Raw genomic sequence first — 15,568 nt, forward strand, 5'->3', positions numbered from 1 at the left:
TGCCACCCCAGCACACCACCGCGTAGAAGAGGGCACTCGCCACAACCGTCTGGTAGAACATCTGCAGCATCTTATTGCAGATGTTGAAGGATGCCAACCTTCTCAGAAAAAATAGTCTGCTCTGACCTTTCTTACATAGAGCATCAGTGTTGGCAGTCCAGTCCAATTTGATTAATAAAAAAATAACACAGAACACAGGATAGACTTGTATAATTATTATTATATAATATTATAATATATATATAATGTTACCTTTTATCCATGCTATACTAAACCTTTACTATTTCAGTCCCGGATCACCAAGTACTGCATGAAATAATATGATGCCAGGTGTTCTGGGCAGCATTTAGCACTCATCCCTACAGAGAGAAGCCTTCTTTATAAACTGCTACTTGTGACAGTATTGGTGCTTAACTCTATTTTTTTGTGTGGTTTATTTTACGTTATTCAAGGGTTAGTTCAGCCATTCATTCAGCAAACCAATAAATATACTTTTGGGAACAATTTAAAAGTGCGAAAGGGCTCTGGGCAGCTGTTTCCTGGCCGTCAGAAGGGAAATAACATATGCAGAAGCGTTCTTTTCTGTCTCAGTTACATTTTTCAGACTATGCACACTGCATTGCGCAAAGGATGTGATTGGAAAGTATAGTGAAAATGCTTAAATAAATGAAAATGTATCAAGTTAATTACTTGGCAGTACTGCTGTTGAAGCCAACTGTGGATACCACAGAATGATATGCTGGGCAAAAGTGATGTCTTTGAGCTCTTAGGAGTAAATATACACGTGACTCTGGTGTTTCTGGGCTGCCTGATTAAATGTCTTAAACATTTTCAGTGGAATGCAGGAATGAATTAAATTCTATTCTTGCTTCCTTGTCTTCTTTTTCCATAATGTCCTAAAGAAGTGTTGTATTGGGTTGATAACAAGTATTTGTTTTTAGCTAGGTGCTTTATTATGAACAAGTATTTGACTAAAGAGTTACCTTATACCTTGCAAATTATTGAGTGCATTCAGTTTTTTAATCCACTGCAGATAATAATGGCTGTAAAGAAGAATTTACATTCAGGTTAATTTTTCTTTTCAATATAATAAAACCTAAAACGCTTTATATTTGAATAGAATGAGTGTTCTTTTTCTAAGGCCCATAATATTCACAGTCAGATTTTTGTTTTAATGTGAATGCTGTAGACATTACTTAACTTTTTTTGTGTTGGATTACATGTCAGATCATTTTATTTATGGAACGTGCACATTTTTGTTGATAGAAGCCAAACAGCTATTACAGGTATAATTAGTAAAGTTAATATGATAATAACATATTATGGTCAACACCAACTACTTATATGTGAACAGTATAAATATATGATAGGCATGAATGTATATAAAAAAAAATCCTACCTCTGCGCCCCTCAAACACATCATTGATTTCCCGCAACAGTACAGACATGTCACTTAGCTGAGACTCCCAAGCTTCACAAAACACCTCCAAGTTTTCTTTTGCAATTTTGCTAGATGGATGGAGTGCCAGTGTCTGAGCTGCTGAGAAAATCTGTAAAACAGTATGGAGAACAAAAACATTTAATAAAAATATAAAAGACAAAGGTAACAAAATCTCTTAACAAAAATGTACAAATAACAAATAGCTAATATGGGTAACACTTAGCATGTTTACAAAACTTCAAAAACCAGAGAAACTTGATATCTAAAATGTCATGTAAACCCTTATTCCGGTTACAGAAATCAGATTGTTGGCCTTTGAGAAACCTGATTAACAGATATAGATTTCTCTACGAATAACCCAATTATTTGGCCACGTAAACCCCTAACTGGGTTACTGTTAAGGATTTTGTAGTCTGCACATGTCTGTTGCACTCAGTCAGTCTGTGCATGTATTTGCTTTGCACACACAGGCAAATATTTGGGGAGTCGCATTATTCCTTCTCCTGGTTGAAATAAGCTGGCTTAGTATTTTAGAAATACCTAAATTTATGTTGATTAGCTGAACTGACAGTGCTAGAAACTCATCAATAAAATTTTGTGATCAGTAGGCTATCGTGTAAAAAGTATTTTTTAAAATGACGAGTAATGTAACATAATATTTATCTTACTGAAGTAAAAATAAATGTGTTATTATTATTCCAGCAGCACTGGGTGTAAGGCTAAAAAGGCACATGTGCCTGGTCCTTTGCAGGGCTCAATCCACACAGCCAAGCAGAAAAAAATGTGCTGCATGCAACCCTGTAACAGAAGCCTATAAATAAAGCAGCAAATGTATTTATACAACACAAAAAAAGATCATAGGCGTGATGCTTATTTTCGGATTCATGGTGGTTGATGATGATATTTAAGACAGTTTAATGAGGTTGAAGCGTTTAGACAAAGGAGAAATTCCAGAAGATTACTTGCACATGTAAACATGGATTATTAATAAACCAGGTTTCTACCTTAACCAGGTTATTCACCTTAAAATGATTATGTGTGTTGCATGTAAATGCACTGACTGAAAAAGCGTGCAAGAACACCAATTAGACATACAGTTTCAGCTCAGATGATTTATTTTCCTGGACAAATTTAGTCTTTACCTACTTCAATGTTTTATCACAACGCACAAGTTATTTTCGGTAAAACACAGTATTACATTTTTAAAGCCACTTGCCACATTCCCTGTTCACCAGGAGAAAACAAAGAAAGGGAAAGATTAAATATGAAACAAAACTGATACAGAACTATCTAAAAAAAGCAATTGCTCAGCATGTTCAACTATCTGAGTACTGATACAGTACTGCCAGAGTAAGATTTTTTGGCAGTTCCTTACAGATGGCAAAAAATTTAATTTAAAAAATTAACAAAAACATGACATTAATATGCGTTATCTATCTATCTATCTACTGTAGGAGGGTGGAATGCACATGGGTTATCATAAAAAAATTCACAATAGATTGTTAAATAAATATATGCTCTAGTGATATTCCAAGAGGAGCCATTAAAGGATTAGGGTCCTTTAGGTGTCTCCTACATGGGTCTCACTTTTTAAACACATACATGCTAAGCGTTGACACATGATAGACTACAGTATATCATCATATGCCAAAAGAACAATACAGTATTCAATAATAAGCAAATCACTTCCACATGGTCTGCTGACTCATCTCAATAACCATGTTTTTGGGAGCAGAATATTTCCAGAGTTGGTCATTGTGCCCCAGCCAGCATGTAGGAGCCTCACTATGATCTTCACAGCGAGGAAGGTCTAAGAGAAATGTTGTAAACAATGGAATCTCTTCAAGGTCTTCACCTAAGCAAAACATTTCAGTCTAATAATAGACAAGGACTTTGCCTGGTATTAAGAAAGACATTAAGAAAGGTTATTAAAGGTGGGGGCAATAGGACCAATAAAGGATAAGTCCTTGCTACACTGCTGTTCCAACATCTAGTCCAAGATGCTGCCAGTTGCCTACACGGACACTGACCTGGAATTTCTGAATTTTTCCCCACCCTGTTGACCCTTAGCATTCACTGAGAATTTCAGGGAAGTGATTTGAGTTGTCCTCCATGCTAATGACTGCGTGCTTCTGCTCTACACTCATTAAGACATCTGACACTTGTTTCACCTAAATCCTGAAACTGTTTTATGATTAGTGGTCAGTTTGAAGAATTTGGAGGTCATATTGCAACAAGATAATAAGACAACAACCTCACATACTACTACCAAAGCTGGACATAATTCCCAAAGCTCTGGAGAATTTCTGGCATCTTGCCAGCAGATATCAGTTTGCATCTTGCCAAGGTCAGCTTTGTCCCACATTCATTTTGCTAGTCCTCCAAAATCAAATACAGCATACAGCTAAAATGAACAGTGCTGTCAACAAAACATTCATACCACTTACTTTGTCCTATCACTGTTAATTGTGGACTTGCTATTACTGTAAAACAGAGAAACCTGATCAGTTTGACATCTAAAACCTCTGCCAAATTTCCCATGTTCGCAGGCAGGGCAAATTCCATATAGTGAGGTTCAGAACTGAAGTATCTCCAATAATAGTCACAGTTCATGTTTGTTAGACAGGCCATGTCACTGAAATGGATGACACAGTCAATTTGTGCTTGATTTTGAGGTGGCCAACAAGCACACCTAAAGGATATACTGTACGTAAAAGCTAACCCGAAAATGTGTGGTGCAGAATGCTGTGAATATAAAGGGCAGAATTATTTCTGATTTCTACCCAATTGCCAGGAAATACATTTTCCAAGGATCTCTAACAGGATTAATTAGGCTAGAAGGAGAATATATACATATTTAAACATCCTAATTTTAACAGCTCAAAAATATTTCAATACATTAGGGTTATGTTGTATTCTGGTACTTAAAAAGTGCCAAAAAACACAATTTTTAAAATGGTACAATACCAGAATTTCAGTGATTTCGATACCAAAGTAAATAGTAGCTTTGAAAGACCTTGTGCTCAGATCTTTGTTCTTCTGGTCTCTGATGCACTGCAGACTCCAAGAGGGACAAAATCCACCAACTCCCTTTTCGATGCACTAGGCCAGTATTTGTTAAACATTTTTTTTCTTCTTGTGACACAATTTTGCCTTCTTTGTCTCTTTCAGACCCAGAATCATCGCTAACTGTCATTCCGGGAGTGGGAGGTCCCCCTTAGAGAACCTCCACCTACTGTCATCATTATCCTTTGAAGAATCACAGCAACAGGTCAAAGTAGAGAAATGTTGAAGCCTTAAACTGTCTGCAACGACTCATTGTAAGACACTACGCAAACTGTATGCGACCCATCCCCATTAAATACAGTTGTGAGTCACAACTCTGCTCATCTGCATACAAGAATATGTACACTAGAGAATTCAAAGGGGAATCATTATCATGTTTGATGACATGTTGTATCATATTCAGCCCTTAACATTAAGCACCCACATAAACCCAGTGCAGACATGTTAAGTATAATATAAAGTAACATTTAACCACTCCCCACCCTTCGAAGCACTTTACACTCCATGATGGCCAAACTCGTCTCTTTCAGTCCCTACCTAAACCAAAATCTGTTCAATGTGATGGAGATCACCACAGTTTTTAACCACAAATTTTAGCAAGGTTGAGAGGTGTCTGTTTGTGCAAGGATGGGCAGGGAATGCATGAGTTATCCATTATTTACTTTGGTACTGGTACTGATATTTAAAAGCTAGTATTGGTACCAAAGTCAAAATTTTAGTACCAATTCAACACTACTATACAGTACTGAATGTATACAGTATAAAAACAGTTTACAATACAATAATTAAAACTACTTTGAAGTCACCAGCTCCTAATATGAAACATTTAGGAGCCAAGTGACTTTTTGTCACAAATATAATGAAATCAAAATTGACACAAAAGATAATATGGAGCTGTCTTTGTTGTTTTGTCTTGTCAGTGTGTCCTCTTTTATTACCTGATTCTTGCACTCCTTGATTTTGCCTAACCTCTGATGGCTGAAGATTACTGTTACACCCACAGAGCAGTGACTGCTATACACAATACACTTTCTTTCCCTCACATTTCTTTGCTATAGTCTGTCATGGCTATGTAATTGCTCTTCTATGCTTACTTCAGCATGTTTCCTTTTATTTCATGTGCAATACATCTGACAAATGTGTCACAATGCAGTCCTATTATTAGTTGTCTTTGATATACTCAACCCATTCTTTTTGATTGGCACAATTTAAAATTATGCTAATTTTATTACAAATAGCAATTCTTCACAAGCAATAGTATAATGCACACTGAACGTCACTTTCAGTTCTTACATTTTTATCTGTTTTTTCTTCTTCTCCGGCTTGAAACATTAGCAGACTCACAGACACTTTCCTGAAGTGACGTGAACCACTTATAAATTTAGTTCTCATCACAAAATTTTCACGTGCCTCAGAATAAAAGTCACAATGCACTGCTTGCTTCTCTGTATCATCTCTTAGGTAGACAAACCTTTATAGCCATGATGTTTTAAACTTTGGCTGTAGATTTACCCTGGATTTATAATTCATTTCTTGTGTTGTTCAGCGAATTTGACACTATTAGTAGACTGGCACTTTAAAACTAATTGGTTCCTGCCTTGCGTTCTGTGTTGACTGGGATTGACTCCAGCAGACCCCCGTGACACTGTGTTCGGTTTCAGCAGGTTGGAAAATGGATGGATGGCTGGATGCTTAAGTCTAAAGTCAGATATTTTGTACTTTGTCATTATGACAAGTGAGGATATGCACTTGATCAACTAAAACAGTTTTTTTGTTAAGATTACTGATGTTATTGAAATAAAAGAAGTAACATGATTCCAATAACATCAAAGTATAAAACATATCTTTCAAAAAAACACAACTACCAAAATGCTTTTTGTATTAATATCCGGTATAAAATGAGAAGTCAAGCAAAATGACACCTTTAACTGATTACAATGTGCAAAGAAGAAGGGGCCTCAGTTGCCTTGAAAGCTTGCATATTGTAATCGGTTGCTTGACTTCTCATTGCACCCATAATTGCTAACTCAGGACAACACCCTACAACTATATGCAGTATAAAATATTTTGGTTTAAAATCAGTGTTTAAAATAACATTTTCTGGATGCAGTCCAAAGAAAACAACAATTTCTTAATCTTTTATGTTCATCACAGTATGGGCTCATTACTGTTGTTGGCATTCACAACCAAGTATTTAAGCATTATCATTGAATATTTATAAATGGTGATATGTTTATTTCTGAACACATTTTGAATCCGTCATTCTAACTGTTACTATTTGTGTCTGGCAAGTTTGTCTTAATAGCACATATAACAAATAAGGAGGCAAAACAATTATAACATTTTTTACCTGAGGACCAATAACCTGAAATGTGTCTTCAGCATGAATGCATGTTATTTCCAATGGTTCAGTTCCTGAAATGTGTCTCAAAAGTCGACAGGCCTGTGGAGAAAAAAATAACATTTATTATTATTTTAAAGGGTAAGATCTGAGTATACTGTATATATATTTACATACAAAGAATACAGTTCCTGAAAGGTTAGAAATCAATTATTAAAAATGCATTCCAAAAAGTCATTAATACAACTTTTTTTAATTGTCCCTGCTGTTAACATGAAAATCATATTTTCTAAACAATGTGACAAAATTGGCATTTTACAAGTTGAGGATGATGTTAATTTGGTACATGCCCAAAACATGTGGCCTAGTGAGGCTGGAGCTGAATCTTGAATCTTGGCCTGAATACATTTTGGTGGATTTTAACCAAGACAAATGTGCTCAATAAAACATTTTAAGTTGAATGACTGAATGCTTTGCGTATATGAAGCTAGAATGTATTCTATGCATGGCTGCCTTCCACTCCTTTTTCTAAAATGTGGAGTGAAAGATCGTTACCTCAACATAACATGGAATCTTTGAAAAGAAGGAAATTTAAAGTGTTTTACATATTACTGAGATGCTGTCTGAGTCTTCAAAACTGATCATTACTTCTTCTGAAAAAGAAATGAGTGGGAGGTGAAGAAAATTGGGCAGGCTCCTTTTAGCAAAATTTGTGATTTATAAGTAGTGGAAAATTTGTGTTGGAAAGTTAAATTTGAAGCATAATTGTTTATAAGATATGAAGACATTATCTATATACAAATCTCAAAGTGTTTTAATCCCGGCCATTTTTTTTAAAAATACTGCACTGGTATGAGAGGGTCGAAAAAGTTGATAATCATGTAAAGGTGCAACAGATAAAAGCTTCTCTGTCTTTAAGTGCTTCCTGCATTGGTTCCATATTCTGAGTATTGATGGACAATTAGATTATTAGTATAGTGATGATAATTTGCATTTACTGGAGTATAAAGCAGGGTACATAAAGAAATACAGCAAGATTTTATTTCTATTGCGACCAGGCTGATGTATATTTATCAGTTTGTGTCACTTTCCAGGTCTTTATAGCTTGAATATTTGCTGCCCAGTAATAAAACTGAAAGTTAGTGGTGCTATGTCCCTTTTGCTTTAGGTCATTGTAGAGTCGCCCTTGCAGATGTTTCAGATTCCAATGAGGTTACAGTGGAGTCTAATTTCTTAAAGAACGATTTGTTAATGTATATTTGGGGATGCTCTAGTAAAAGGTAGTTTGAGATAATGTTAGTACAGACAGAGGCTTCTGGACTGGTATAAAGTAGTTTGATCCATGCAAATATGTCTGGGCCAAGCCCAAATGTATGCAATGTGGTGAATAGGTAGTCCCCTTCAAACATGTCAAATGCTTTTTCTGCATCCAAAGATAATAAGACCTCTGGTGTGTGAGATTTTATATGTGAGTATATTACATTAAACAAACGCTGAAGATTAGAAGTGTCTGCATTTAATAAATCTGGTTTGGCCTTGTGATATTACAGAAGGAAGTACTTTCTCAATCCTAGTTAGAACTTTGGAGAGTATCTTAACATAATTTCTCAAAACTGAAATTAGTCTGTATGATGCACTTGTAATAAGTCCTTATTTTTCTTTGGAACGATTGTAATTAATGCTTGGCGAAATGTTTGACATAGAATTGTGTTGTCTCTAGCTTCTATAAATATTGTGAGCTAACTTCTTTGAAAAGTTTATTAAAAATTTCACTTGGTAGCTATCAGGGCCTGCTGCTTTCTCATTCTGGATTGAGTTTATAGTGTCTGGTAATTCTGTGAGTGTGGGAGATTTGTCCAGTGCCTCTGCGCAAAGAGTACCTAGTTGTGGTATTTGTACTGCATCAAAAACTCATTTGATTGTGTCTTATCTTCTTTAAACTCAGTTGAATATAAGGACTTATAGTACTCTCTAAATGTGTGGGACATTTTTTGTGATCAATAATTTTATCTCTATCTGTGTTGGTAATTTTTGTTATTGCATTGCAAACTTCTTGATTGTGGATTGGTTGAGCTAAGATCTTATTAGCCTTCTCTTCGTGTTCATAGTAATAATGTCATGATTTACAAATGAGCTGTTCTATTTCTTTTGGTGTCAAGAGGTTAAATTCTGATTGCAAAACCTGTGTTTTCCTATAAAGTGCCTCATTAGGAGACCTGGCATATTTTTGGTAATTTCGCTAATTTAAGCTCCATAATCAGAGGGGCGTGATCGGAGATAACAATTGTGTTGTACTTGCAAGTTTTGATAGTGGGAAGTAAATTATCATCGATAAAGAAATAATCAATTCTTGATAAACTATGATGTACTGATGAGTAAAAGGAATATGCTCTTCAGTTTGGATTTAAAAATCTCCACGGGTCTGGTAAGTTATGATCCAGTACAAACTGTGTGACTATTTTTGCAGTATTAAGGGTTATCACCACTGTAGTTGAAGACATTTCCAGGTCTGGATTTAAAAGACAAAGTCTCCGGCAATTAAAATTTTACGAAGGTTCAGATTAGGAACAGATGCAAAAACATTTTGGATGAAATTTCTATAATCCAATTTAGTTGCATAAATACTTATCAAAATTACTTTCTTTGTTTAGCTGAAGTGAAAGATTTGGCCATTCCAATGCAACTGGTCCTTACTTATTAAGCAAGTCTCCTCTAAAAATACTATCTTGTCATTTAGGCCTGTTAGGTGAGAAAATTATTTTTTTCTCTTTAGATCGTGATTGAGACCTTTGACATTCCAGCACACAATGTTCACTGTTTGGTCAGAGAAACACTGCTTCTGAACTTCTGAGGACATTTTGTAATGTTAAGTAAAGGTAGTAAGTTGTTTCATACAATAGCTTTAACCTAGGTATGATATTATTGTCTGGTATTATGGCTAAGGAGTTGTCTTACAAGCTTTGTCAAAAAGAAAATAAAAGCCATCTATATTTACATCAGAAAAGAGATTAGGGGTGTCTGGGTAGTATTTTCTCAGGACTGACAATGGGAATAACTTAACCACTGTGAAACCAAGCATCTTTCTTTGGAGTATAACCACAGTTATAATTAGTTGAAAGTGGCTTTTTCCCCCTCAGTGAAATAATATGGCTAGTACAGTTCATGTGCTGGATTGATTTTACTCCTAGAAGCAGTCTCGTTTATTTCATTTCACTTCACTTCACTTCTAAGTTTAAAAAAAAAAAAACTGTCTGTGTGCCAGAACTGCAATCCACTAGTTGTATTAGATGGTTTCCCTCACTCTAAATGAAGTCAGCTTTGATAAAGTTGCAATAACTTTTCATTTATACTAGAAAGAATTACTAATGGTAACCATATTCTTTAGTAAAACTAAAAAGACAAGATAGGTTAGCTTGGTTTATAATTTGTCACATCTCCAAAGTTTCACTCTGGTAAGAATTATGTAAGAACATTTCCCACCTCAACCAGCTGCTCCTTTTGTTCAGACAGTTTACAAGTGTATTCGGCTACAGCTTCCAATTTACCATCACCACCAGAAATCTTTAAGGCTTTTAAGACAGTGTGTTCAGCATGATGTTTTAGCAAATCTGTGGTCAACTCCACTGCTGCATTGTGTAGCTGTAAAACATGCTAAAAGTTAAATCAGTAGTAATAAAACACATAATCCTATCAAAAATGGTTTATTAGTATACTTAATGTCTTTAAACATAAGTACTTTGAAAAAAGGCACCATAAATGTATAAAAAGATGGAACATTCCTTACTATAGTACTTACTAATTCACTAGATAGTATACAAATAACAGTTTATATTGATAACAATATATGGAGTATGTCATCAAACCTAGATTTTTTTTGTTAAAATAAGCAAGCCAACATATTTAAGAAAAAAAAAGTAAATGGCTTTTCAATGAATAAAAGTAATTATTTAAATAACTCTAGTAAATCAATTGAAAAAGTACTGATTTGCAATGAGAAACTATATTCCACTAGTGTGCATGTCAGATGAGAAAATGATACAGTTTTGTTGATTCAGTTTACAATTGTGGTTTTCAATTTCATAATTTGACCACTAATGGACACTTTCAATTTAATGTAATTCTGAGAAACTGTGATGGATTTCTACATGAAAAAATAAAAATACATTTTCTTATATAAACTGACATGACCCCACAAGCACAAATTAAATATTTTATTTACATGTTTAAAAGTAATTTTAACCAATGTTTTTCAAAGATATCACGTGAAAATATTCTAATATATTTAAAGCAATAAGTTGGGAAGATTTGTTTTGTAAGAATAAAATTACCTCTCTCTTTAGAACATTCATACACTGACATGTTTTAAGAATGGCCACCTCAAATTCTTCATTTGCTTCTTTGGCTTTGAAAGACTGCTGCGTTTTTAAAAGAGAACAGAGTAACTGAATTAGTCAAACACATAACACAACTTTGATAGTTTTATGACAGTCAGTCACTCAATTAAAGCTGTGTTGCATGAGCTATTAATGCTAATCTTAACATTATTAATCCCAAAAATTCAAGCTGTGTCATAATAAGTACCCAGTTTGGCTTCAAAAGCGTGACACCCTCAATCCCTAAGACTCACAGTTAGCACCCAAAGTGGCAAAGCATTAAAAGTTTAACAAAAGCCAACCAGAAAAAAGAGGGATGTGATATACTTTATGCAAACGCAGATACATTATACTAGTGAAAGAAACTGTAAAATTAGGTGACACCACTAAAAAAATATGTTAAATTACTTTTAAATGCATTTCTCCAAGTCAACAGCATGTACATTTTATGTAACTAAACTGTCTTGATTGTTTCTAAGTGATAAGAATCCTGTGCACCTACATGTATCAATCTAAATCCAATCAGGACAGTTTTATCCTTCCAAGAATTAATAGTTCTGTTATCAAAGAACAAACAGTAAGAATGTTTTTTTAATATATTATTAACAGACCTAGATGGATGGCTGCAGTAAGCATTACTTAAGGTGTTTCACTGACAAATTCCAAGACAGTACTGATTGCAAAACTAATTAATTTGAAGTCAGACAAAATAGAGAACACTTGATTTGAAACAAGTTGATGACTTGACTAAAAATCACTTTCCTATTAAATTGCTCCAGAATGGAATATTTTCATTTTATAATCTGAATATTTTATACCAGAAAAATGAAAGTTACAACAAACATTTATCACTGCAACTATTTCTGATATGTGGTACCAGAAAGTCAGCTATATAAACTGTACTGACTATATAATCATTCCTTTTGATGCAATTTAACATTGTGTTTTGTTAATCATTTCAGTGTGTTTTTAAGTTCTGATTTTAAGAATAGGTACACATTTTACAGGCCTATATATTTACCTTAATATTTGAAACTAATGTCTAAAAGTTCTCATTAAAAACCTAAAATGCACTCAAAAAAGTATCTTTACTTATATATCCTATTTTACACACATACATATATAAATACATATACTATACATTATAGGTTTTTACACATTCATTACTACTCTGTTACCTGAGAACATAAAGCAGCATATATTTCACAAAAATAAAACTTTCACTCTAGTCATTTCAATTACCATTATAAAAAACCACAGTTTTAAGTTTTGCAGGCAAGACACAATTTATAAGTCCACACATTGTTTTCTATAGTTTTTTGTTTTTCTTGTTCTTTAAACAACACAACCCCATCTATGTAGCAAAAGAGGAAAACACCAATCACTAATGTGCCAAAACAAAGCCTTGCTGCCACTAATGGCCTACCTTTACCAAATGACAGCCCTGTTTCTAAAAAGGGGTCTCAGATTATTTAAAAGGCTAGAACCCAGTAAATTAGTTTGCCACTAAAGTTTGGCAACTTTATAGTTCACTTCCTAGTATGAAAAAAATTCAGGATTAATTCTCACCTTGTTACTTTTTACTGATGAGAAATAAAACAAAAAAGATTCTAAATATACAGTAGTTATAATAAAAAGCAAAATTATATCATAATGCATAATTTAAAGTATTTTAACCACACCCCTTGACTATTTTTCCTTTATTCCTTTTGGCAAATTATCCTATTTTTTATTCCATGGAAAATCAAGCTTTACTTTTCCAATAAACTAAACTGCAACTAAAAAGTAATCATTCAATCATAAATTATTTTTTCCAAATATCAAAAGCTGAAATACAAGGTGTGAAAAAACTGAGCCTATGCCGGCAGAATTGGGAACAAGTTAGGAATCAATCCTGAAAACTATACCTGTCCATAAAAAAACCCTCACTCTCCAACGTATCCATACCCACTCAGATCAGCCCAATTTAAAGTTATGCTTCAAACATTAAAAATGAATAAGAATTAAATCATTTTCACTTAATTAACATTAGTAACTCTGACTATAGAAAACAAAAGGCAATGTTCCAAGAATTATTGTAAAAACATTACAGTAACTTAGGCTAACAGATGCTCACCTAATTATCAGAAATCGAAAAGACAGCTTCCCAATGGGGATTAATAAATAATCATCATCATCATGTTAAAAAAATATTTAAAATTTTAGTTAAATGTGTTTTTGACATATTTCTTATCAAGTGCTTACAGCTTGTATCCAGGCAGTAATAAGCTGCTCAAGCTCCACTCTTGCTTGCCTTGACAGTTCAAGGATACACTCCCTGTGCTCATGACTAGTATAAGCAGAGTCTGTAAAATCTTCTGTGTGCTCCAGCATTGCGTCAAGCATTGCTAAAAGGTTATCCTTGGAGACAATATACAGGTTCTCTCGCAAGCCTTCCACTCTGTTCTGCAGAAAAGAAAAAAAAAAACAATGTAATCATTTACATTATTATTTTTAGAAACAATCCTAAAGTGTTACAGCATCCTTTCATTTTTCTGTGCCCACTCTGAGTCTAGCATGGCAGGACTGGGTGAAAGATAGTAAACAATCCTGAATGGGAAGCCAGTCAAAAACATGCTGTATTTTTGTTCCACAGACAATAAAGTTAGTGAATTCAGAAAATGAATGGCAGAAAAGGCCATTCATTATCATAAAATTTAACAAAAAATAATATTTAGACATTCTATTGGAAACAGTGCCATCACTATACTAATAATAACAGTACACATTAATCCATCCTATCACTTTCTAACTCATAATGTTTGAGGTCATGGGGATTATAGCCTATCCTGGCAGTATTCACTGTAATATAGGACACTAATGAATAGTCAAATACTCACTCATACAAAGACGATTTAGAATTGCCAGTTATCCAGAAACACATATATTTGGGAATAGGTGAAAACTAGAGGAAAGCTCATGCTTCAATGACAAAAATACGTTCCTTGTTTTATTTCCACACTTTCTTTACTCAGTACCAATATGCCATTATCCAGTTCATGCCTTTCAGTCAACAATGGCCATTCAAACTCATCAGCTGCTCTGCCTTCTATCTGATCACTTTGTCCTAAGTCAAATTTCAATGCAGCACTGGTTACCTTTCCTAACAGTGGTGAAATATCTATGGGTGTAGCATATTCTTTAAATACTTGACAGACCTCAGAATTACCTGGAGATTGTGGTGCAGTGGAGAATAATGGAAGGAAACACCCTTTATGTTTTCCCTTCCTTTTATCCCTCTCCTTTTCCTCACACTCACATTCCCACTCTTTATCTGAGCACTCATCTGCCTCAGATAAATCACCCACTCATGTTTTAGGGTTCCAATCAGATCCCATTACTACTGCAGACATTCACACAACTTTCCATTTTCACTTTCATTTACTTTATTTTCTTTCTCATGCTGATTTTCCTTATTACCAATAATACAAGATAGTAACCCTCTTATAACAGTAGCTGTCTTCTTTATACCAGATCTCTGTTTTCCTGATTTTAATCCTTCCAGCCCCCTTCCATTTTGTGGCATGCTCAGCTCAGCTTCTGCTTTCTCTACCTGAACTACAGGTTTCCATTTCCTAGCTTTAGCCTGCTTGCCTCTGTCACTCCACTGGAAGATGGGTGACTTTAATATAAGTTTAGGCATTTCTGAGTCTACAATGCTACTCTAATACAATTTGCCAACTTCGTTATAGGTTGGCCTACTTTTGCCCCTGTAAGCAAACATACACATACATACACAACGATCCTAAATAAATAAGTGCCGTATGAATGACACATGCATGTCCCACCAGTCCCTAGCACTTTAACCACTTAACACTAGAATTACCAGAGCCTACGAAAAAACTCGTAGGTCCAGCCCACCTTAAATCCGTTTGCACCTCTCCGCCAGTGTCTTTTGTCCTGTAAATGTGCCAATAAAGACAAGAAGCAAGCAGCCTACTATTTCATCCCCCCACAGCTGCAGAACATGCACAAAGTTCTCCCAGCTCATGCCTTGATTGATTATCTGGGAGTGCTGGAGTTTTAGAGTGGAAATAATAGATTATTTGGAACACATGCTTTTCATGTGTGTTCCGTTTCTACAATAATCTGTGTAAACACATCGTTAAAACAGAAACTTTTTTCATATTTTAGTAGTAAATGACAAAATAGTGGCATAAATTATATAATATGTGAAGCCTGAGGTCCAAAGATCAAATAAACACTTTCACAAAAGGTTCAAGGATAACACAACAGCTTCCGTGGCACAGCGGTAAGATTTGCTGACTTGTGATTAAGAGTTCCCCAGTTCGATCCCGACTACCTCCT

At 34.6% G+C, this 15,568-nt stretch overlaps 1 protein-coding gene across 1 annotated transcript in view; it reads right to left on the reverse strand.

The window, feature by feature from the left end:
- Positions 1 to 15,568, reverse strand: part of ctnnal1 (catenin (cadherin-associated protein), alpha-like 1) — a 160,028-nt gene that overhangs the window by 23,559 nt on the left and 120,901 nt on the right. The window contains exons 7-11 of the mRNA XM_039737064.1: positions 13,466 to 13,666; positions 11,177 to 11,263; positions 10,329 to 10,487; positions 6,858 to 6,950; positions 1,400 to 1,550 (exon numbers count right to left, since the gene is read on the reverse strand). Of these exons, the coding sequence (XP_039592998.1) occupies positions 1,400 to 1,550; positions 6,858 to 6,950; positions 10,329 to 10,487; positions 11,177 to 11,263; positions 13,466 to 13,666 (691 nt within the window). The remainder of the gene's footprint in view (positions 1 to 1,399; positions 1,551 to 6,857; positions 6,951 to 10,328; positions 10,488 to 11,176; positions 11,264 to 13,465; positions 13,667 to 15,568) is intronic.

Source organism: Polypterus senegalus, chromosome 15 (assembly GCF_016835505.1).
Source record: "Polypterus senegalus isolate Bchr_013 chromosome 15, ASM1683550v1, whole genome shotgun sequence".
In the NCBI taxonomy this organism is placed as follows: Eukaryota; Metazoa; Chordata; class Cladistia; order Polypteriformes; family Polypteridae; genus Polypterus; species Polypterus senegalus.